Below are 23945 nucleotides of genomic sequence, written 5' to 3'. Positions count from 1 at the left end.
CATGTCCGCATTGTTACTGATCGCACAGCTTATATGAGGCCTAAATTCATAACTCGCAAAGTCGTCTTTTCCCTGCTTCTGAAAGAAAACCAACACGCGGCAATATTCCGAATACATTTTTTCGCCACTGTGCCCGAATTACCTTCCCGTTTTCTTACTATAATTTGTCGCTCTTCATTTGCACATGGTGTAGTCCGTGCAGACTGGCGGTTCACTCAGGCAGTTCACATTCTTTAAAAAAAAGGCGAACCTGCATTGTTACCTAACTATCATCAAATATCTTAGAAGTGCAGATTGTGCAAACTATTCGAGCACATCATTTTCTAATTGCAAGACGAATTTCCTTGAAAAAAACTGAAAATTCCCTCCTTATCGCAACGCAGCTTTTGACTACTACTCTTTACTTTGGCGGTTGACGCAAACACCTCAATTAATGATAAAGATTGCAGATAATCGTAATACTCAATGACGTTAGAAAAGCTTTCGACAGGTTCCCTTATTCTTCTTGGACTCTAATACTTAACTGTCTAGACTTTCCATCGAGTCAAATGAAATGTGTATCTGCCTATTTGAGCAAGCCAAAACAATTTGTCACCACTGAAAGGCATTACTCTTGTAGTGAAGAGGACGACGAAGAAAACGCGCTTGTGTTGGCTGTGCATGCGATCTGCGTTCGTGTACTGCCGGTGCAACTGGACTGTGCCTAGTCTCTTATAATAAATCCTCATATTACATTTGGTGGGAGGTGCTGCACTCCCTGACCTCACCCTGGAACTTCGCAGCGGAACTTTGACAACTGCTCCAGTCGCTGCCATGAACGAGGCTCCCAACAATCCGCTTGGAGCATCCGCTGTTCCTATCATGTGCGGCGCTGCCCAGCAGCAGCGGAACCCTCCTGTTTTTAGCGGATCACGTGAGACTGACGCGGAAGATTGGCTCTCTATCTACGAGCGCGTCAGTGATCACAAGTGGGATGACCCGACGTAGCTACGTACTGCCACCTTCTATCTTGCTGACGTCGCGAACCTCTGGTTCCACAATCATGAACGGGAACTACAAACCTGCTCCGCTTTCAAAACAGCATTCGCGGAAGTCTTCGGTCGCCCAGCCTAGAGAAAACTTCGTACTGAACAGCGCCTACGCCAGCGTGCTCAACAGCCCGGCGAGACTTACACCAGCTGCATAGAGGATGTCGTGGATATTTGCGCCCGCGTCTATTCCACCATGAGTGAAGAGGACAAGGCGAAGCATATCCTCAAGGGCATTGAGGACATATTTATGCATATATATGCAGTAAACACCAAATAGGCCAAAGTGAAGTTCTTCTGAAGCATTGAGGACATCATCATCATCATCAGCCTGGTTACGCCCACTGCAGGGCAAAGGCCTCTCCCATACTTCTCCAACTGCCCCGGTCATGTGCTAATTGTGGCCATGTTGACCCTCCAAACTTCCTAATCCCATCTGCCCACCTAACTTTCTGTCGCCCCCTGCTACACTTCCCTTCCCTCGGAATCCAGTCCGTAACCCTTAATGACCATCTGTTATCTTCCCTCCTCATTACATGTCCTGCCCATGCCCATTTCTTTTTCTTGATTTCAACTAAGATGTCATTAACGCGCGTTTGTTCCCTCACCCAATCTGCTCTTTTCTTATCCCTTAATGTTACACCTATTATTCGTCTTTCCATAGCCCGTTGCGTCGTCCTCAATTTAAGTAGAACCCTTTTCGTAAGCCTCCAGGTTTCTGCCCCGTACGTGAGTACTGGTAAGACACAGCTGTTATAAACTTTTCTCTTGAGGGATAATAGCAACCTGCTGTTCATGATCTCAGAATGCCTGCCAAACGCACCCCAGCCCATTCTTATTCTTCTGATTATTTCACTCTCATGGTCCGGATCAGCAGTCACTACCTGTCCTAAGTAGATGTATTCCCTTACCACTTCCAGTGCCTCGCTACCTATCGTAAACTGCTGTTCCCTTCCGAGACTGTTAAACGTTACTTTAGTTTTCTGCAGATTAATTTTTAGTCCCACCCTTCTGCTCGGCCTCTCCAGGTCAGTGAGCATGCATTGCAGTTGGTTCCCTGAGTTACTAAGCAAGGCAATATCATCAGCGAAGCGCAAGTTACTAAGGTATTCACCATTTACTCTTATCCCCAATTCTTCCCAATCCAGGTCTCTGAATACCTCCTGTAAACATGCTGTGAATAGCATTGGAGAGATCGTATCTCCCTGCCTGACGCCTTTCTTTATAGGGATTTTGTTGCTTTCTTTATGGAGGACTACAGTGGACTACAATGCTGAAGCATTGAGGACGACGCATTTCAAATGCTCCTCGCGCGAAACCCTACTTCTGTCATTGCTGTCGTCACTTTTTGCCAGAACTTCGATGGGCTGCGTCGACAAAGGGGGTCCTTGCGCGCAGCGCGGTTGCACCTGGCGACTGTCTCTCGGGCCTCACGCTTCGCTCCAATTCCACGCCAGCAACATCGCTCTCTGTTGAGATTAAGGATTTCATTCATGAGGAGGTGGTAGGCCAAGTGTCTATGCTGCCTCTCAACGATCGACCTCGCCAGCCTGACACATCTCTGGCTGCTCCCATTAGGCGCGCCATTCGCGAGGAACTTGCCGAGTCGCTACCTTTAGTTCAACCCTGCCCTCCCGTGGCTGCACCTCTGACCTATGCCGACGTCGCCGCGTGACCTGCACCACCGACATTCGCGTTTCCTGCGCCAATGCGACTTCAAGTGGCATCGCCTCCCGCGTCGTCCTCTCCACTACACTCAGAACAGCTATCCGTAAATTCCATAGTGCCGCAAGAATGCTTGCTATGACCTCTGGTTTTCCTGGTGTTCATTATTGGCCTAAACACGGAACTTGATGAAAGGTTTAGTATGAGGTTGTTTGTAAGTGACTGCTGTTTAAAGCAAATAACAATACTGTTGACCATGTAACTTTAAACGAAAGCCTTAGCGCAGTTTACGATTGGTCGTATGTCTGTGAAATGAAAACTATCGATGGAAAGAAACATGTTTATGACTGTCACTAAAGAGCCTGCCTTCGAATATCACTACTCTAATAAACATGCCCCCATAGCAGAAACCTAGTCTTTTAACCATATCGGTGATACGATTAGCAATTGCCCAAACTGGTCAAATCATATTCATAATGAACAGGCGCTTGCTCAACGCAAGTTAGGTGTCCTAAGATACAAGTTGAAGTATCCTCCTTTACCTGTTTAGTATTTAGCAGACACCTCACCGCTAAGGACGCGGTTAGAATATGCTAATGTTGGCTGGAGTTTCTTCACGAAAAAAGACATCAAGAAATGGAGCACCTCAATAGATTCGCTGTTCGTTTGATATTTAGTTGTTACCGCCGTGATGACTCACTTAGAGAAATCATAAAGGATAATAATCTTAGCATTCTAGAAGCAAGAAGAAAGGTAACATGCTTCAGGTTTCTTTTCCAATCTGCAGACGTGAGCTGCAACTAAACACGTCATTCTACATTCCCGTGTATTGGGTAACGTTAAGAGATCCCGACACTATTAGTGTCGTTAAGAGAACGACACTATTTGACTAGACATAAGAAGCCGCACTGACGGATGGCCGCGTAAAAAAAAAAATATTTTCATCAGGCGTCTAAAACGTACAATGTGTTGCGACAACTCTCGCTAAAAAAAAGACAATTTAAATCTTGCAAAATTGTTTTTTGTTGTTTTCACAGCGAAATGTACTTTGCTCCCTAAATTGTAGACGGCGATATCACCACATAATTTCAGGAAACTAGTCTGTAGTGCGATCTCCGGAATTTTCGGATTAAGACGCAGCGTTTTCAAGAAAATTTTTGCCGACCAGTATTTTTACTAAACCCTTGAGTGGGTGCAAAGTGGAGGCGTTCTAGGCAGCATTGTATTACGTGCTAATAAAATCGCTATTATTTTTGTCAATAAATGCTGGTGCAAGCCGCCCACGGTATCGCAACCCTAATGTGCTAATCCCTGCATTCGCTCGTGCTAATGCCTTCAAATTTTCTTTCAACCAAGAACAGTCAACAAATGAAAAACTGTGCCTACTGATATATTCGTGTCCGCTTATATACCCATGCACATCGCATAAATGCTCGTTTAACACACGGATGTCTTTTTTGTTTTTGGGGTGGTATGCGTCAGTTATGTCTTATATAGGCTGCATCTTTTTCTCTCCCCTTTCTCTTTCTATATACATATATGTTTCCTTTGTTTGGCTACTTTTCAAAATATTTCCTGTTTCAGAAATTTTCTTTACTACCAGCTCTGCATATATATATTGTTCTTTCATACAGCAACAGTTTATTTAAGACTTGTTTGTTATTTATGCACATTTAGAACCTTTTTTTTTTCGTCATTTCGATCTATATACTAAGAGAGAGAGAGACAAAAGGGAAGGAAAGACAGGGAGGATAGCCAGTGTAAATACCGGCTGGCTACCCTGTGCTGGGGAAAGAGGTAAAGGGAATAAAAGAAGAAGGAAGAGAGAAGAAAAAAAAAACAAGATATATACTAAACTATATATACTATATATACTATACTATACTATATACTATACTATATACTATATACTAAACTGTTTTCCACTACTGCTCGGATCACACCTTTCTTTGCTAAAGAAATAAGAAAATGCAATAAAATATAAATGCGACCGGCACAGACAGCGACGGTGGCTGATATAGACTATTCAGCATTTATAAGCTTTCCAAAATTTGCCAGCTAAATGTATTTTATAGCATCGTCAACATTGCGCAAATTCAATGTGCTGGGCTAGAATCTTTGTATTAAATGATCTGCGCTGCTCAGTTCTCTTGTTACCATATTTTAGAGCATTACCCATTCCTATGTGTAGTAACACCTGGGGCCCGATAACCTAAAACTATTCCAATATGTTTTTATCCGAATTTCCTGACGTCCAATTTACGTAACCGCCGACACAAGCAACGTGCGGTGACCCGCAGCGTTGCCTGAACAGCTCAATGAAACGCTCTCCTCCTTAATAGGAGGTCACTTTTGTTTGCTTTCAAAAGGAATAGCATTGCCTACACTAAGCGGTTTTTCTTATTTAGTTGGCTGACAAGAAGTAAATAGTGCGCTCAGATGGAGAGGGTTTTGATGGGGTCAAGCCAGCGCGCTGAAAAAGGAAAACCGGATGAAGAGGGAGGGGCCGGCGTCTGCGATAGGTCCGCTTTCCCTTACTTAGCTTGCGGTGGCTTGCCTAAAAACGCGGCGACGTGTAACGGAGAGTTAAAAGTGACGCTAAAACGATTCCTCTGCAAAGAACAGTTGGAAGAGCGAGGTCGTATACCTGCCGAAAGGGCTCGATGACGTTACACGGCTGCTCAAGAAGTTTTGTTATACCCAAATAAACCCATGCTCTGCGGCAGGTGCAAGTAGCCACTGCCTGAGCGATAGGCGCCAGCCACCTTCCATTCCTTTCAGAATAGGGCAGTCTCCGGCTATACAGAAAAAAAAATCAGTTTTTTACGGCATAATAATGCATCTTTAACGCGCACATGTCCCCGTGACGCAATGAGTTTTCGCGGCTTTATGACTTCGAGTGACAGACAGGTGAAGTGGGTGCAGCCTGAAACCTTCTGACCTATAGCAGACGGTTAATGGCGAGAAGGCGTCGAATGAAAAATCATATTTTTTTTTTTGTTCATTAGAATCATGCACAATCAGTGTGTACACGCCATGTCAGATTGGGAGATATCGCGGTTTTCGTGACGTCGCATGATAGACAGGCGAAGTAGGGGTGGTCAAAAAAACGTTCTTGACCCAGCGCTGATTGCAGAATTGGAAACGTTTGAAATAGCTTTACGTTATAGGCGCCCCTGTTTTCTCTTGCTGTCTGAAGCGTTTACGTAAGTTTGTTCGTGCATTATCGTCAGGTGTAAGAATGGAGTAGACATGCGCAAGACGCCGTTGAATAGATATCGTGCAAAGACCTATGCACTGCGCAGCGACTAAAATAGCCTACGATTGGGGATTTTGATAATCCATATTTAGTGTGCAAATCAGAGTGTGGAAGTAGCGCTATCTGAGACGTGACACATGCTGTGCTATGTTTACCGCGGGAATAGGCGATCGTATCTCCCTAAACATGGACTCAGGCGGGTATTAAACTTCGCCACATACAAGATTTTTATCGGTATCTTCAACATCCATCTGTTCCAGCGGCAAAGCGAAAAAGAAACCGTGGTTGTCTACATCGGCTAGCAAAGACGGTACTTATCGTGTGGGTTGGCGGCACTGCTCGACGACGCGAAGTTGACCGGTAGCGTTCATGGCTGATGTCCGACACGACTGGGCTTAATATAAACTATAAGAACTGTATTCTGTAAGAGAGAGAGAAAAAAATGCCTGGATAAAAGAACCTTCGTGAAAGCGTGCTACGCGCGGCTTTCTTCCAGGTCTTGGGTGCAGATTCGTGTCCTTCTGAGCCAGGACGACCCGAATGAGACCTTTTTCATTCGCAAGGACGCGACACTAAGCCCAGCGGAAATCAAGGTAGTGGTAAATGTGTACGAGAGCCACTACGCAGTCTGGACCGATGAAGGTTTCCAAGCTGTTTATGCCACGAAGATAAGGGAGCCACGTTCCTTCTCTATATACGAATTTGTGTTGAGCAGCGCTCTCTTGGTAGGTGTTACCCAAACGTTCGTTTGTCAAATGTTCCCATTTTTCTAACTCAGGGGTATTAGGTATGTGCTGGTACAATATGAAACTTAGGTCCACTAAAATAACAAAGCGCAATGTCTTTCCATTTGACCCATGGGACACTCGTCTGATTCTTTCAAAGACACTCATTGTAAGGCTAGGTCAGATATTGCACAAATGACCTCAAGGATAACTTATCGGTCGTCGAGCACATAAAAGTTGAGCCCACTTTGCTCCCTGCTTCACTATTCGCAGTTAATTTCCTTCCAATGCCTACTTAAAATGGCGCCCAAGATAATTTCGAACCTAAATCTACTGATGTGTTTTACGCCATAGTTGTCAATATTAGCAAATAATATGTCATAGAACACGATTGCATCACTACGGTTTGGCGATAGCAGGTTCTTTCCTTTGACGAATGGGAAATACCACAACAATTGAGTTGACGTTTTTGTAGGCTTCGGGCTTGTAAGGTTAACACTTGGTTTTCTTGAGGCAACACCATATATCTCAATTAGTGCCCATGGCGCTATGTATGCTTTGCAATCTTATCTGCGGTTTTAATGAAATAAGTAATTCACTTGCGACCCCCCAACTATTTATGCTTTCCAGATTTTTGAAATTTTTTTCTTGTCGCAACGTGTATTGTGTATCATGAACAAATTTGTACATTGCGTTTTAAATTTCGCAAGCACCCTATTGTGCTATGCTCTTGTGAATGTAACGAGAAGTGCTTCTATAATCACCTCTATCGATCAAAACATTCGCTCATGACTCTTACTGCATGCCTTCAGCATCCCTTCAAGCGTTCACCAAACCAAAATGCGTACGTTTAAAGCCTTAACGCATGTTGAAAGTTTGAAGGCTTGAAAATCAATTGAAGTGTTGCTTGTCGCTAACTTACTGGCTCTTGTCAGGGATTTGAAGCTAAAGATTTTGACAGAATGGCCTGTCTGGTTGGGTCAATTGATCATGACTTTAAATTGCCTCCAACCAAAAAATTATGTTTATTTTCCCGAGGTTTCAGTACCAGTTCAGCTCCTCCTTCAGGGGGGAGTCAGAATGGAGATGACGATGACGACGGGGGAGGGGTTGGAGCAGGGTGTGTTGAAAGGGTGTGTTCAGCAGGGGTGATGAATCCTTCATGGCTACTTAAGGGTAACAGGCTGGGAGTGGTCCGAGATGATTCTGTGCTTACATTGTGAATATAACCTGACGGCCGGTTTTCTTTGGAACAGTTTTTTCATACCGCGCCCAGCCTACCACCCTTAAGGTGGAATGGGTGCGGTATTCCCCTAATGAAATTAAGCCGGTTGAGAATGAAAACTAGCTCCTTGATTTAAATAAGCTGACTGTGTTAAACAACTTGCCGCAGCTTCTGGAAAATGATATAGTAGCCACCCATCGCCTGCCTTCAAAGGCAGATAAAACACCTGGTATAATCTGTCGTTTTGCCATTCAGGCTATCAGGGATAAATGGTGGCAAAGAACGAAAAAAACTGTCAAGTGAAAATGACTGTTTTTTTTTTTTTGTGAGAGAACTTATCTAAAAGGACACGCGCCTTGTTGTTCGGAGCTAATCTCTGGGCCAAAACTAACAACTACAAGTATGAATGGCACAACAACAACAGGGTTCTCGTGCGGAAAACAGACGGGGCAAGCGCGGTAGTCATTTCTAATTCTAGCGACCACGAAAAACTGAGTAAGACAGTCAGCTAAACTGAAACACTGCTATGGCAAATGTACCCAGTACGCCTTATGTATTACCGCACACTTTTTCTAGTCATTTAGAGCCAACATTTCGCAAGTCTTTCAAATGTTTTCACCTAAACATCCGATCTATTGCTAACATGGTAAATGACCAACAACATTTCATTGAACAAATGAAAGAATCATTTGACGTTATTATGCTGTCGGAAACATGGTGTACTGATGACGTGAATGTTTTCCGGCTTCCATTATATAATACTTTCTATCTGAATCGACCAAGGGGGTTAGGTGTGCAATTTAACTAGAAAACCATTAGAGTGTGAAATATTGAATGAGTTTTCGATGGTAACTCAGGATTATGAGTTATTGACTGTAAAACTTCATAACACAGTGTTTTCTGTTTGTTATCGCCCTCCAAGTGGTTCTGTTACACATTTTCTTGAATACTTGGATAATTTTCTTGCGTTCATTGTTAACATAATATAAGACATAATTTTTGGTGGGGGACATCAATATTAACATGATGAAAAATGATTCACCAGAACTCAGACCTAAAACGCTATTGAAATGCAATGCATGCTGGAATACTATAAAACTGCCTACCAGAGTGACCAAGAATACGTCATCTCTAATCGACGTATTCATTACAAATATAAATCAAGATCCAGTTAAAACTGGCGTATTCGTGTCGGATTCGAACGACCACATGCCAATATTTCTATGTTACAAGAATCATCTAGAGAATAAGGAATCACAGTCGACACACCTTATTCAACCGATAACTGAACAAACTCTTCTTATGTTTCGTACCAATATCCTGCAAACAGCTTGGAATACTGTATTTGAATCTAAGAGAGGGAGAGATGCAAATGAGAGAAAGGCAGGGAGGTTAACCAGACTTAACACCTCCGGTTTGCTACCCTGCACTAGGGGAAGTAAAGACGGAAAGAAGAGCGTAACAAAAATAAAAGCGTGAGAAAAAAATATGAGAAGGTACGAAATGGGGTCATTATAGTCTTTCTAATAGGCCACTGTCATGTAGAAAAGTCAACAAAGCCTTGACCGACTTTTGCTGCGACGACAGTTCACGTAGGCATTCCAAAACTGACTGTTCTGAAAGTGGCCTGTCGTCAAGGCGTACCAACGCGGTCGCTAGTGACAGCCGGTGCGCACTGTATTGAGGACAGTGGCAAAGCACGTGTTCGATAGTCTCCTCGCCGCCACAGTGTCTGCAAGCCGCGCTGTCGTCCGTACCGACTCGGAAGGCGAAGGATCTTGTGTAGGCGACACCAAGTCACAGTCGGCAAAGTACTGCTGTTTGGAGTCGAGAGAGTCCAGATGGGGGTCGAAGTCGAAGGTATGGGTCCAGTCGGTGCAAACGTGTATGCTTTAAGCTTGGTGTGTTCCATAAAGTTTTGATGGCTTCATTTGCAAGCACACAAATTTTCGTTGCAGCGTCTGTTCTTGAGAATGGAATGGAGTCTTGCAAGCCCTCCTCATGTGCAGATCGTGCGGCTGCGTCGGCATGTTCATTGCCCATTATGCCACAGTGGCTTGGAATCCACTGCAACGTGATGTCGTGTCCTTGCTCGACGAGGTGATGAAGCAGCCGTCTGATTTCTAGAACTAGTTGTTCGTGGGGTCCTTGGCGCAAGGCAGAAACCAAACAATGAAGAGCAGCCTTGGAGTCAGTGAACACGCTCCATTTCTTGGGTAGTTCTTCAGAAATTACACGAAGTGCACAACGAATAGCAGCAAGCTCCGCGACAGTCGATGTAGTCTGGTGAGATAGTCGAATCTTTATGGTGGAAGGTTTTGCTGGAAAGATCACCGATCCTGCAGATCCATTCACCGTGGTTGAAGCGTTAGTATATAGATGACGATGCTCGTTGTACGTCTCGTACAGCAAGAGCAGTGAAAGCTGCTTGAGTGCTGGAGACGAAAGTTGGGCTTTTTTTCGTATTCCTGGTACCATTAGTGGAACCTCTGCTTGAGCCAAGCACCATGGTGGAAACGGAGCTTTCGCTGGAGCTGTATAACCTGATGGAAGGTATGCACGATAAGGCAGGACTGTTTCACAAAAGGAAGCATGTGGTCGATCCTCTGGCAGTGAGGCTAGATGATGGACAGGGGCTCGAGCAAGGTGTCTTACGTGTGCTCTGAGCGCTTCCATGACTATATGGGTCATGGCTGGGAAATCGTGTGCAATGGCGATTGTTTCAGCTGTTGACGAACACCGCGGCAATCCAAGACACACTCTAAGTGCCTGGGCCTGGACGCTTTCGAGTGTACGGATATTACTTCTGCAGGTGTTAGTCAGCAGAGGCAAGCTGTATCAAAAATACCCAAGAAAGAGCGTTCTGTACAGTTGCATCATTGCATGTACTGAAGTACCCCAGACATTTCCTCCAAGAAACCTAAACACATTAGAGATATCCGTCAGGCGCTTCTTTAGGAAGGCCACATGAGGACTCCAGCAGAAGCTACGATCAATGATTACGCCTAAGAACCGGTGCGTCCTGACGTAAGGTATGCTTCGACCGTCGATAGACACATCGTATGATCTCATTGGCTTTCGGCTAAACGCGACCAACGCGCATTTTTCCGGCGAGATCTTGAGGCCTTGTTCACTAAAGATGCAAATGACGCTTATGAGTATTTTTTTAGCCTCTTAAAACCAATACACGATGCTTGGTTTCCATTGAAGTGCGTAAAAGAGAAAAATAAAATACGCAAGCCATGGATCACCCCTGAGCTGTCTGTTCGAATACGCAAAAAGAATGCTTTATATGCTGAATTCACAAAGACCAAAGATCTAGAACTTTTCCGCCGTTTTAAGAAAATTCGGAATTGTCTAGATAAAGACATAAAAAAGGCGAGGCGCGAGCATTGTTTCAATGCCTTTAGTTCTTCGAATTCATCTTCGGATGTTACGTGGAAAAACCTGAAATCTCTGCTAAATTACAATGTTCCTGCTGAACAGATACATAGTTTGAAAATAAATGGTACTGAGGTAAAGCACAAAGCACTTGCAGATGCTTTTAACAAGCATTTTGTTAACATTGGAGCACACTGCGCACCGATCAATGATCTTGAATACATTTCTAAAAATTCCAGTTCTATATTTCTTTATCCAGTACATGAGGGGGAAATAACTATTACAATTTTCAGCCTAAAAAAACAGTAGTGCCAGGGATATTGGCGGCCTTCAAATTAAACCTATAAAAATGCGTTGCTCATCTTATATCTCAGTACATTCCTTATGTCTTTAACCTCTGTTTAAACGAAGCTACCTTTCCTCATAGGATGCAGATAGCGCGCGTCATTGCACTTTTTAAGAAAGGTGATAAGAACGATTTCAGATATTACCGGCCATTATCAATACTGTCTGTGTTTTCAAAGGTTTTCGAAAAAGTTATATTAAGGCGGCTAACTGAATTTGAGCAAAAACAATCGGCTAACTGACAGTCAGTATGGTTTCTGTAAGGGGATGGGCACTCAACTCGCTTTGCTAGCAGAAAAAGAACATCGACTACATCATTTGGAGGAAGGCAAACTTGTTCTGGGTATCTTCATTGACCTATGAAAGGCATTTGAGTGCATTAATCACAACCTTCTAATTCAAAAACTTCAACGCTACGGCTTTCGTGGCAATGTCGCTTCTCTTATACGTTGTTATCTAGAATACCGCCAACAAATAGTTGTCATAAATGGCTATCACTCAGATTCACTACCTATCTCCTCAGGCGTCCCACAGGGTAGCATTCCAGGGACTTTTTTATTTAATATGTATGTGAATGACATTGTTGAAGTTATTGAAAGTGTGAAATTTATCATGTATGCTGACGACACCAGCATATTGATAGGTGGTAAAGATATCGGTGACCTTGTTGACGACAGCAAAATTAGATGAATAGACACATAGGAATAACCTCCTGATAAATGAGAATAAAACAAAAGCTGTAATATTTCGAGTTAAAAACAAACATATATCAATCAGCAAACTTATCTCAATAAATGGGACACCTATTGAGATTACTTCCAGTATTAAAACATTAGGTGTCACTTTTCATGAACATATGTCATGGGATGCTCATGTCGATAGCGTGACAAATAAACTTACGCAAGTAATAGGTTTAACATACAGAATTCGCCATATACTTCCACCGCAAACTATGATGTTAATCCATAATTCATTGCTTTCCAGCAGGATGAACTACTGCCATCTAATATGGTCCGACACAACACAGGGAAACTTAAACAAGCTTCATAGGTTGCAGAAAAAGTTCCTTAGAATTGTTGAGGGCTTACCCTATCACTCGCACACACAGCATGTTTTTGACAAGTACAACGTAATCCCAGTTGCCAAATTGTTCTACTACCATCTTAGGCAAAGCATTTAAAAACGAAAAAGCAAATAAGAGCTCCTTTTTACAACGTTTAGCTAACCTACAGGAAAACACTTCTGCCCGCTTGACACATAGCACTACGCCCTGGAAAGTGAGAACTTGTAAAACAACGTATGGTCTAAAGACACTACGGAACAAATTACCCAGGGTACTTAAGAGATTAAATAACGAACACGTTAAACTTGAAGATATAACATTCAAAGAACTTCGACAGCATTTTAACAAATTCTAGGCCGTTACTTTCTTAACTTTTCGTTTCTGCAAACCAAGCTTTTCTTTACTCCATTATCCCTAACAGTGTACATGGTGATGGAATGATTCTGTTTTTCCTCTTTCAATTTACTATGTGTGCTTTATCTGTTTTGTTTCTCTTTACCAACATTGTGTATGTATTACAGTTATTTCTTGCGGATAAATGAACCCGCAGTTCTGTTATTTCTTTTGTGACTATTCCGTCGTTGACTGTGATGTTTTATTATATGCGTGAACTTGCGATTTGTATTTCCAACTTGCCTTATTTTTGTGTACGTTACATTGCATGCTCGGAATGTGTAATTTCAAATGTGAGCATGTATTATATGCCTTTTTTGTCGTTATGTAACTGCCTCGTGTATGGGGGGCCTACGGCTGTGTCAAGCTGTCATGCATGACAGCTTTTACTGCAGGTCTCCCGTGTCGTGTACTCTTATGGGACACAAATAAAAACATTGCCATTACTATTATTATCATTATTAAGTAGCCATGAAGGATTCATCAACCCCTCCTCCAACCCTCCTCTTCCTCCTCCGCTACCTCGAGCAGGAAAACTTAAAAGTTGCGCCACGACACCTCCGACGTCACCCCCTACTAAAGAAGGAGCCGAGTTGGTTCCGAAACGTTGTGAAATTAAACTTATTTTTTTATTTGAGCCGCTTGAAATTCTTCACGTTTCAAGGATGTTTGTTTATGGGCTCATCGAAACATTTCAGTATTGCAAACAGCCATCTCAGTGCTCCCACATTAACCAAATCATACGTTAACGAGCTTGTTTTCACGATTATATCTGACGAACGGCGTGAAAGAGCTGAATGTTTCCACAAAGCCCGCGCGCTCTTTCCCTCAAATGAGGCACTCCGGCCATGAGGGCCACGTGATCAAATGGACATCGCTTTTCCTCCAATGCTTTACACCTGCAACCTACAGGGCACTGAAATGCTGCGAGACAGATCGATTTAAAGGTGACACCACCGCAACCTCTTTACTTTCGGCGGGTTGTTGGTGACGCACGTCGAAACATACTCAGCGACACTCTGTGATGAGCGATTTCAACGGATTTTTTTCCTTATAAATATGAACCTGCTCCAATAAGTGCTAATCCTTTAACGAAACGTTTCGTTGCGAAGCCCGCCGAAAATTTCGATTGTGCACGAAGGAAGAGCAAAGTATGGAGCGATGGGGCATTCGTGCGCGGCCTGCAGCCCAGCCGGTGGTTGTTTCAATATTGCGATGACCAGGCAGTCACCATAAATGGAAACAACTGAAAGAGCTAAGCTTGGGGATAGTTAGCTGTACACGTTGAATGATTGCTGAGCGCTACTGTTAAATAAGACACTCAGACACACGCTATTGGAATAGCGAACTAACAACTGTTTATTGCGCACAGTCATTGAGTATATGAATGCGTTGACATTCGCATGTCAAAACACAGCGCAGGGCAAAAAATTCCGAGGCTGTAACAAGCGAACATAGGCAGAAGAGGATGCATTTCATGTTTCTACTCACACGCCTTCTATCGTCTTTTCATCAAATAAACGTCGCCTCCTCCTCAGCATGTTTCTGAAATTGATGGCGCACTTCTAATCACGAATCGGCCGCACTTTGAAAGGTTCGATAATTTCACTTTCTAAAGTATCGTTTAACCGTGAAATGATGCTTGTGCACTCAAAATTAGGCTGGCGCTGGCAACTGCTGTGATGTGTAGCTATGTTTCCGGGATGGCTGCTTTGATTACCGTTATGATTATATTTGCGCAGGCGAGTGTTAACGCAACCTCCCGGTTCGCTCTATATAATGCTGTGCAAAGGAGAGTGAAACGCAGTAAAATACTACTTTATCGTATGCCACATATATTTATAGTACTTCACACCGGACTCGTTACGGTTAGATTTCAGGTTGCTGTCGTTATTTCTATGAATTACGCCAACTAATTTGTAACATGCCACGAAAAACCATTGCAATGCTGTGTCTGCTGGAGATATTTGTTAGTTCATGAGACACATTATGAACATGCGGTATTACGACCAGCCACTCTTGGTTTTTTACTTTGGAAACTCATCCGTATTCTTTTTATTATTGATTTTCTTTAGATGTTAAGCCAAGTACGCAATCAATGCACCCGGGTGCCCGCTGGTTTTGAATCTATTAACTTGATTCGTCGAACTGCGAGCCACAGCATGGCCACACCACTTTTTGCAATTGCTGAGCACTCTTCAATATTGTCACCCAGCTATTACAACTAAAGCAGTTTGGCAAAATAGAGATTGGCAAAAAATGTCTGCCTTTAGCGATGGCTGGTCCTCGGAGAGCCCGCGCGCAACCACGAACTTCGTCGTTCTCGCCTTAAGGGTCCCGTGTCAACACGCGCAAACTTATTTCGCGTCATTGCTCCCCTCTCAAAAGCGACCGGCCCGGGCGCTTCAAGGGCAGCGGGCGCGCACTATGGGCAAGAGTGCAAACATGAAAAGACAAAAAAAAATGGCCAGGCTTAGCTTGGTTAAACCAAGAATGCGTTGCATATTGCGCGCGTTGCATATTGCGCGGTCTGTGACGTCACGCGCCGGCGCAGCGCCCCTAGCGGGAGGAGCGGGAGTCAGGTGGTGGCTGCGGCCGCGTGGGACCGCGCGAGTTGGGGCCCAGCTTTTCCTCCGGCTGTCGTGACGTCACGTCACGTGGTTGCGCTAAAGGTCAATGGTGGCTGCCCGGCCGCGCCCAAGGGCTGAACTGAGTGATTGCAATATGCAACGCATAAAAACATACAGGAATGTACACAATGCTGAAGCGGTTTGTGAGGGTTGCTTAACCCTGGCGTGCGTAGTACGGCTTCATCCGTACTACGTGGACGACTTCAGCACGGGGACGGCGTCGGTTCGAACCAGGATCGGAGGTTTGAGGCACCACCTCGTAGTTCATATCACTGAGGCGGCGTACAACTTCGTAGGGGCCGAAGTAGCGGCGCAACAATTTCTCTGAGAGCCCACGGTGTCGGATAGATGTCCACACCCACACGCGGTCGCCTGGTAAGTACTGGACATTCCGTCGGGTCTGGTATTAACGGTAGGCGTCGGTATTCTGCTGGGTGCGGATGCGATTCCGAGCAAGCTGGCGAGCTTCCTCGGCTTTCTCGACGAAATGTTCAGTGTTGTCATTCCTTGTGGTTCCGTGGTCTACCGGGAGCATGGCGTCTAAGGGGGTTGTAACGCGACGTCCGTAAACAAGCTCGAATGATGTAAATTCGGTGGTCTCCGGCACAGCGGTATTGTAAGCAAACGTGACGTATCGCAAAATTTCATCCCATGTTTTGTGTTCCACATCAATGTACATGGAGAGCATGTCGGCTAATGTTCTGTTTAAGCGCTCTGTTAAGCCGTTAGTTTGGGGAAGATAGGCTGTGGTCTTTCGGTGGTCGATGTGCGTCAGCGTGACGACTTGTTGCAATAACTCCGCTGTACACGCTGCACCGCGGTCAGTAATGAGTACAGCGGGTGCACCGTGGCGAAGCACGATGTTGGGGACGAAGAAGCTGGCGACTTCAGCAGCAGTTCCCCGCGGCACAGCTTTCGTCTCCGCATAGCGAGTTAAATAGTCAGTTGCCACGATTATCCCCTTATTTTGCAAGGAGGACGTGGGGAACGGCCCAAGAAGGTCCATTCCCACTTGGTGGAACGGCGCCGGAGGCGGACCCAAAGGCTGAAGGAGGCCGGCAGGCTTGACGGGTGGAACTTTACGGCAAATCTAGCTCCAAGTCGGATGATATCAAGGGAATAGGAGAACGTGACAAGCAGTCAGCGTCGCTATGCTTATGGCCGGATCTAAAGAAAACAGTTATGTCGTATTCCTGGAGGCGAAGGCTCCAACGAGCGAGGCGACCTGACGGGTCTCGTAGATTGGCAAGCCAGCAGAGCGAGTCGTGATCACTGATCGCTCGAAATGGCCGGCCGTATAAGTAGGGTCGGAACTTGCTGATGGCCCACACGACTGCTAAGCACTCTTTTTCGGTCGTTGAATAATTAGCTTCTGCTTTTGACAGACTACGACTGGCGTACGCAATTACACGTTCTGCGCCATCTTGCCATTGAACCAGAATGGCCCCGAGTCCTACGTTGCTGGCGTCGGTGTGTATTTCAGTTGCCGCGGTGTCCTCAAAATGCGCCAGCACTGGAGCGGATTGAAGGCGTTTACGCAATTCGGTGAAGGCCTGCTCTTGGTCTTCCGTCCACGCAAAGGGCACATCTTGTCGTGTCAGTCTCGTGAGCGGTTCAGCAATCCTTGAGAAGCCTTCAACGAAACGACGGTAGTAAGCGCAGAGGCCTAGGAACCGCTGAACAGCCTTTTTGTCTTTAGGACGAGCAAACTCGGCAACGGCAGCGAGCTTTTCTGGGTATGGTCGTACTCCTTGGGAGCTGGCCACGTGGCCTAGAAACTTGAGTTCCTGGAAGCCAAAGTAACATTTTTCAGGCTTGATGGTGAGGTTGGCCTTGCGTATTGCGGTAAGGACACTTCGTAGCCGGGCGAGATGTTCATCGAACGTGCTGGAAAACACAACAACGTCGTCTAGGTACACTAGACACGTCTGCCACTTTAGTCCAACGAGTACAGTGTCCATCATTCGTTGGAACGTAGCAGGAGCGGAACAGAGACCGAAATGCAGCACTTTAAGTTCGTACAGCCCATCGGGAGTCGCGAAGGTGGTTTTTTCACGGTCACGCTCGTCTACTTCGATTTGCCAGTAGCCTGACTTTAGGTCTAACGAAGTATAGAACTGAGCATGACGCAGACGGTCCAACGCGTTATCGATCCGTGGCAGGGGATAAACGTCGCGTCTGGTGACTCGGTTAAGCCGTCTGTAGTCAACACAGAAGCGGAGTGTGTTGTCTTTCTTTTTTACTAGTACGACAGGCGATGCCAACGGACTTGTCGACGGCTGGATGACGTCATCATTTAGCATTTCTTGAACTTGACGCTTAATCGCCTCCCGCTCCATAGGTGACACGCGATACGGATGCTGACGAACAGGCCGCACCGAGTCCTCTGTAACTATCCGGTGTTGCGTAACGGAAGTGCGCTGGACTTTGGATTCCGTGGAAAAACAGCCGGAGAATTCTGTCAGTAGGCCCAGGAGCTGATCCTTCTGGACATCTGCTAAGTCAGCATTAATGTGGACGCGGGTATTCAGGCTGGCGTGAGTTGTTGCATCCGGTGAAGTCACTTGTAACGTGCCGATATCGGAGAAATCAGCAATTTCGTTCAGGAATGCCACAGCTGTACCTTGAGGGACGTGCTGATACTCATGGCTGAAGTTTGTCAACAAAACTTGCGAGCACTTATGCTGTATTCGAACAAGGCTCCGGGCGATGCAGATGTGTTTTTCGAGCAGCAGCGGGATATTTGCCTCGGCTATACCCTCATAGCCGTCGAATGCGTCGCAGGTGACGAGGGTCAATACGCTGCTCCTTGGCGGCACCGTGATGTTCTCGTCAACAATCCTCAAGGCGTTGACATACGTGTCGTCAGTGCTGCTCCCTGCTAAGGCCTGCGCCGTCGAAAACGTTACCCGCGACTTTTGTAAGTTGATCACAGCTCCATTAGCCTGCAGAAAGTCCATTCCCAGAATTAGGTCCCTCGAGCAGCTTGGGAAGATAACGAAATCTCCGAGGTGCGTAAACCCACGAATGCTCACTCGCGCTGTGCATCTTCCTACCGGGGTTAGCAGATGGCCTCCTGCACTTCGAATCTGCGACCCTGTCCACTCGGTAGAAACTTTCTTTAGCTTGCAGGCAAGGTCCATGCTCATAACTGAGGTGTCCGCTCCAGTGGCAATTAACGCCGTTATTTCTTCGTCGTGTATGGTGACGGGAATGTTCGACGTTACTACCTCTCGTAAGGTGTTCGACTCCGTCTGTACGTCTGCGTCGTTCTGTTTTCGTCGTTGTCGTCGTAGTGGAGGATATTGCGTACGGTCGTAGTCAGCGGCCTCAGCTCCGGAGGTCGCTGAACTCAGTTTTGCTGACCCGCCGGGCTAGGCGAGCGGCGTCTCAGAGCGCCGCGAGTAAAGACTTGGCTTGGCGATGGTGACCTGTAACGAGCAGGAGACGACGAACGGGGCTCCGGCCATCGCTGATCAACTTTGCGACGATTTGCGACGAAACTCTCTATTTCCGGCGGCCGCTCACCACGTCGTGGACGAGGTGCATTCGGCGAGAATCCACGAAGCCCCACATGATAAGGACACATTCTGTAGATGTGCCCGGCTTCGCCACAATGAAAACAAAGGGGTTCGTAGTCTGTGGTGCGCCACCCGTCGCTCTTCCTAGTCCTTGCTTCGGCGATGTGCGGTGGGGTGCGAGGCGGCCTGAAGCTTACGTCCATTTGTTGAGTGGGGTGCACCACGCTGCACGCACTTGAGGGTGGCGGACGGCGTACTGCTTCAGCGTAACTCAATTCGGCGTGCGGTACCTCCTGTGGTGCCTCGTACTGTCCAGGAACATGGACGGCCTGTCGGACCTCGGCGCGCACCATTTCCGCAATGGAAAAATGTCCCATAGGGGCAGTGGTCGTCTGCACCTTCTGCAGTTCCTCCTTGACGACAGCCCTGATGAGTTCTCGCAAGGCGCCAACGTCGTTACCGAGGGTAACGGCAGAGAGCTCCCTTGAAATCACGGCGTCGCGGTAGTTTTGCCTGGCCCACTGTTGAAGGGCCTTTTCTATAGTAGTGGTATCGTCATGGAACTCTGCAAGTGTCGTCGACGGATTTCGAATTAGGCCAGCAAAGATTTCCTCTGTGACGCCGCGCATGAGGTGGCGCACCTTCTTTGTTTCAGTAATAGAAGGGTCCGCACGTCTGAAAAGCCGATACATGTCTTCTACGTACGCCATCACTCGCTCATTCGGGCCTTGAATTCTTGCCTCCAACGCTAACTCCGCCCTTTCCTTTCTGCCCGCCCTGGCGAAGGCATTGAGGAACTGCCTACGAAATTCTTCCTATGACGTCAGTGTCGCCTCGTGGTTCTCAAACCATGTTTTCGCGGAATCCTCAAGAGCGAAGTACACGTAGCGTAGCTTACGTTCGTGGTTCCAGTCGTTGAGGTTGGCAACCCGGTCAAAATGGTTAAGCCAGACGTCGGCGTCCTCTGAAGCACTTCCGTGGAACAGATTCGGCGTCCGGATGTGATTGACAACAACCTGCGATGCTGCAGGAGTGGCAGGAGGTGGTTGGTTCGTCATTCTAGTTCATTCGGGTAGCAGACCGTGCTGTGGCTGGAGTCCCTGGAGACGTCGGCTGGCACGTACGTGCACAGGGGTAAGCTCGGCTGGGCTACTCGCCGGGCTTAGGTCTGGGGTATGCTCCGGAGATTTTAACATCGACCGTACCCCGCACGTCCACCAGAAATGTCACCCAGCTATTACAGATTGGCAAAAAATGTCTGCCTTTAGCGATGGCTGGTCCTCGGAGAGCCCGCGCGCAACTACGAACTTCGTCGTTCTCGCCTTAAGGGTCCCGTGTCAACACGTGCAAACTTATTTCGCGTCAATATACTACGCTTTCCTTTATAGCTTAAAGTGTTCTGAGTCTTAGCTTAAGACAGCCTCCAAGGCTTCTCCATCGTGCATTAAAAAAAACGTGTGGCTTTTAATTGCCTGCATCAAAATAACCAAAAACTTATCCCTCGAAATCAACGAGAGAAATCGAAGGTGCATCTTCAGTTACTCCAAAAATCTGTTACCGTTTGCCTTGCACCCGTTTTGGAATCACATGTTGCTGTAGGAGTCAATACATTCCTGCAATGCTGCCAGAAATTTACAACTTACGTTCTATTAGACAGGTAACTTTGTATGAGCGAACGAACTGGGTCACGAATGCCCAGAGCTTCTATATTGTAAGAAAGAATGTTGTGACAGATCGTATCAACTGGTTTACCGAAGGCAACGAAAACTGAGCCACCGATATAGCCGTTGTCAAGGGCGTGTTTTATTTTGTTAGTGAATGATGGTATAGCTACTTCATTCGAATAATCTTTGCGAGACCCGTGTTGTGCAGGTGAGAGAACATTAAATTGGTGAAAATAGTTTCGTAAGTGGTTTACAAGTACTTTCTCAATTTCTTTACGAAATAGGCATAGCATGTAGATTGGGTGATAGTGCGAAATTAGTTTCTTTTGTCACCTCTTTTGTATGGATGAGTTATTTTACCGTGTTTTAATCTGTCGGGGAAAACGCTTGATTTGAACATGCAGTTAATAATGTGCGTGAGTGTCTGGGCGACATGACGTGATATTAGTTCGACTTTAGAGGGCTGTAAATTATCAAGGCCTGTAGTTCATAAACTAGCGATTCAATCGGACTCTTCCTTGGGTGACCTAGGGTAGAAGTAAAATCAATTAGGGATTTTCCACAGTACTGGTTGTCGTATACTTTAGGGTGAATGGTCATGTGTAGGACAGAAAAATGAATTGAAATCATTTGCAATATGAGTGGCTTCCGTTACTACCCTTATTGCTATATTAAGTTTGTTCAATGGGCGTTTTGGTGAAGACAGATGAAGAAGGGACCTAATGATATCCCAGGTTTTGCGGGTATTATTTTAGTGTTTCATGATCGCTTTCTCAAAGTTGGAGGGCTTGGCCTCTTTCAAGAGGCTGGTAAGTGTATTAGAACAAATTACCTACCGTGACTTTCAAGTTACATTAAAAGATTGGCCTTTCAATTTTTACGAAGGTTGTCACGTTTATTATTACTCTGTAAGAGGGAGCCTGTTATTCATGGGTTCCTAGAGGCTGAGAACCAGTGAGTATCCTGTGCAAGGTTCTGACACTCTGAGTACATGCCTCTAACTTTGTTGTTAAATTGTTCAAGAGCTAGGATTGGGTTTATCCTAGGAAAAATCGAATTACAATTGATTTCTGCAATTTTACTAAAGAACTTACTGTTGCGAAAGTTAGCTCTTTTTATGTTGCGTTGGTATGGTGGGTAGATAGTTTAATAGAACGAACACAGCATAGTGGTCCGTTGTGGGAATAGCGACTACGGGAGCACATTGCACTAGGTGTAAGTTTGATAATGCATGGTGCAATAATGAGTGAGATCCGGACGGACGATATCTTCTAGATTCGGGTAATAATGGATCTAGGCCATATGCTGCATATCAGTTGATCTAATTGTAGGAATGACTGTGTGTGGGGTTAGTATTATCTATGTTTATGTCACCGAGTATAACAACATTTGTGTTTCGTTTCCACTGATGGCCAGCATAGTATCGTGTTGAAAACAAAAATTAGGGCAACGGGATGATGGGGAACGGTGTACTTATCCAATTATTGTGTTCCTACTCTTAGCTGAAAGAAAATACATCACTTTCTAGGCATACAGATTCAACGTTATCGCGAAAGAAACAGATCATGGCGGCGACGATATGGCTGGTTATCTTGGACAAGAATTGCCGAACCACCATACCGAACGTGCTTACGCACACATCCATTTTGTATCCGGGAATACCAAATAGCTTGCTATCACTGTTCGTCAGCCATATTTCTGAGAGGCAGATGATAGTGAAAGCGTCAATCAGGTTAGAAAAGATATATATCTTGTTATCATGGTTGTTTGAGAGGCCACCCATGTTAAAGTGTATTAGGGTTTTATGGGTGAACCTGGTGTTATTTACTGAACGTTTTAGTTCTTCTGAAGAATGATACATTGTCTAGAATATTTGCTTGATTACGTATGAAAACAAACGATTGGACAGCTACGAGGCGATTAGCGAAAGGTCACGTGTGCTAGAAACGATGTACCCGGGGCTCCCTTCTGTCTTTCGTGCTTTGATGCGGCACTTGTTCGTCCGTAGGAACTTCCAGTCGGGCTGTTTTTTTTTTTAGTTCGAAGGTTTGAGCAAAGATACGTTTGATGTCTGGTGTTATGTGGTCGTTAATGAAGACCGTGGTCTCTGCAAGAAGAAATCGGGCGCTGCTTATACGGACGATGTACAAAGACGTTGCGGAACGGGTTCATTCCAAGTCATTCCATCAGGCGCTGTTACTCGCTCGTCCTGTGTTGCGTTCATTCCATCTGTTTGTCCCATATGTCACTACAACATTTCTTAGTTTCCATGAAACGAGACACACGCGCAAATTATTAAGGCTTATATCTTTATCATGAGTACACTAGGCCATGTAAAACAGGCTTCGAAAACTATAATAATGCTGTATTATAAAACGTAAACACAGAGGATTCCCATTATATATTTCAGCGTTATTCGATGAAAAATTTCCGTATTTAGAGTACGTTGCTGATCGGCAAAATTAACGCAACAAAAAGACAACGCACATAGGAAGGGAAGGCAAAAACATGCGGTTCTTGGTCTTGCACAGCGCGTAAGGCGTAGATGTAAAGGCGTGAGAAAAGTGGCGCATGTCGAGTATGGAGATCTCCTGTAGAGGAAAAACAAATCAAAATATGAATATCGGTAAGTGCACGAATCTTGTTTCGACAGGGCTTAAATGCTATAAAAATACTGCGTGCAATATTTTGCTCTTTTTCAGTGCGTGCCGTCAAGTTAGGAATGCTGAAGCCATCTTATGCCGCACACACCCACTCGCCGGTGTGCAGTTTCCACAGATATTCTATTCACATGAGCATATTTTCGCTGCAATAAAGCTACTTCAGGTACAAATTGACTTCTGAATTCTCATTATTTAATCCCTACACGTACCGCTCTTTGGACAAGAATGGAAACTTCGACTATTGATGCAGGCTTTTCTTGGCACAACAGAAGTTCGATGGGAAATGGTTAAGTATTGGCAGACAAATGACTGCCTGTATATTATGGTTGTTTTATGCTAGTGTTCCGCTCCCATGCGGTTGCCTAATATAAAGCTTGGGAAAC

General features: G+C 45.4%; 1 protein-coding gene across 1 annotated transcript in view; it reads left to right on the top strand.

Annotated features, from left to right (window-relative positions):
- The window catches only part of LOC126530258 (uncharacterized), a 55796-nt gene extending 32060 nt beyond the window's left edge, over positions 1–23736 (top strand). The window contains exons 6-7 of the mRNA XM_050177578.3: positions 6449–6677; positions 23602–23736. Coding sequence (XP_050033535.2) covers positions 6449–6677; positions 23602–23619 — 247 coding nt within the window. The 3' untranslated portion in view covers positions 23620–23736. The remainder of the gene's footprint in view (positions 1–6448; positions 6678–23601) is intronic.
- Positions 23737–23945: the final 209 nt, after the last annotated feature.

Source organism: Dermacentor andersoni, chromosome 5, assembly GCF_023375885.2.
Source record: "Dermacentor andersoni chromosome 5, qqDerAnde1_hic_scaffold, whole genome shotgun sequence".
Lineage (NCBI taxonomy): Eukaryota > Metazoa > Arthropoda > Arachnida > Ixodida > Ixodidae > Dermacentor > Dermacentor andersoni.
Note: the sequence above shows the minus strand (reverse complement) of the source record. Positions and strands in the feature narration are given on the sequence as shown.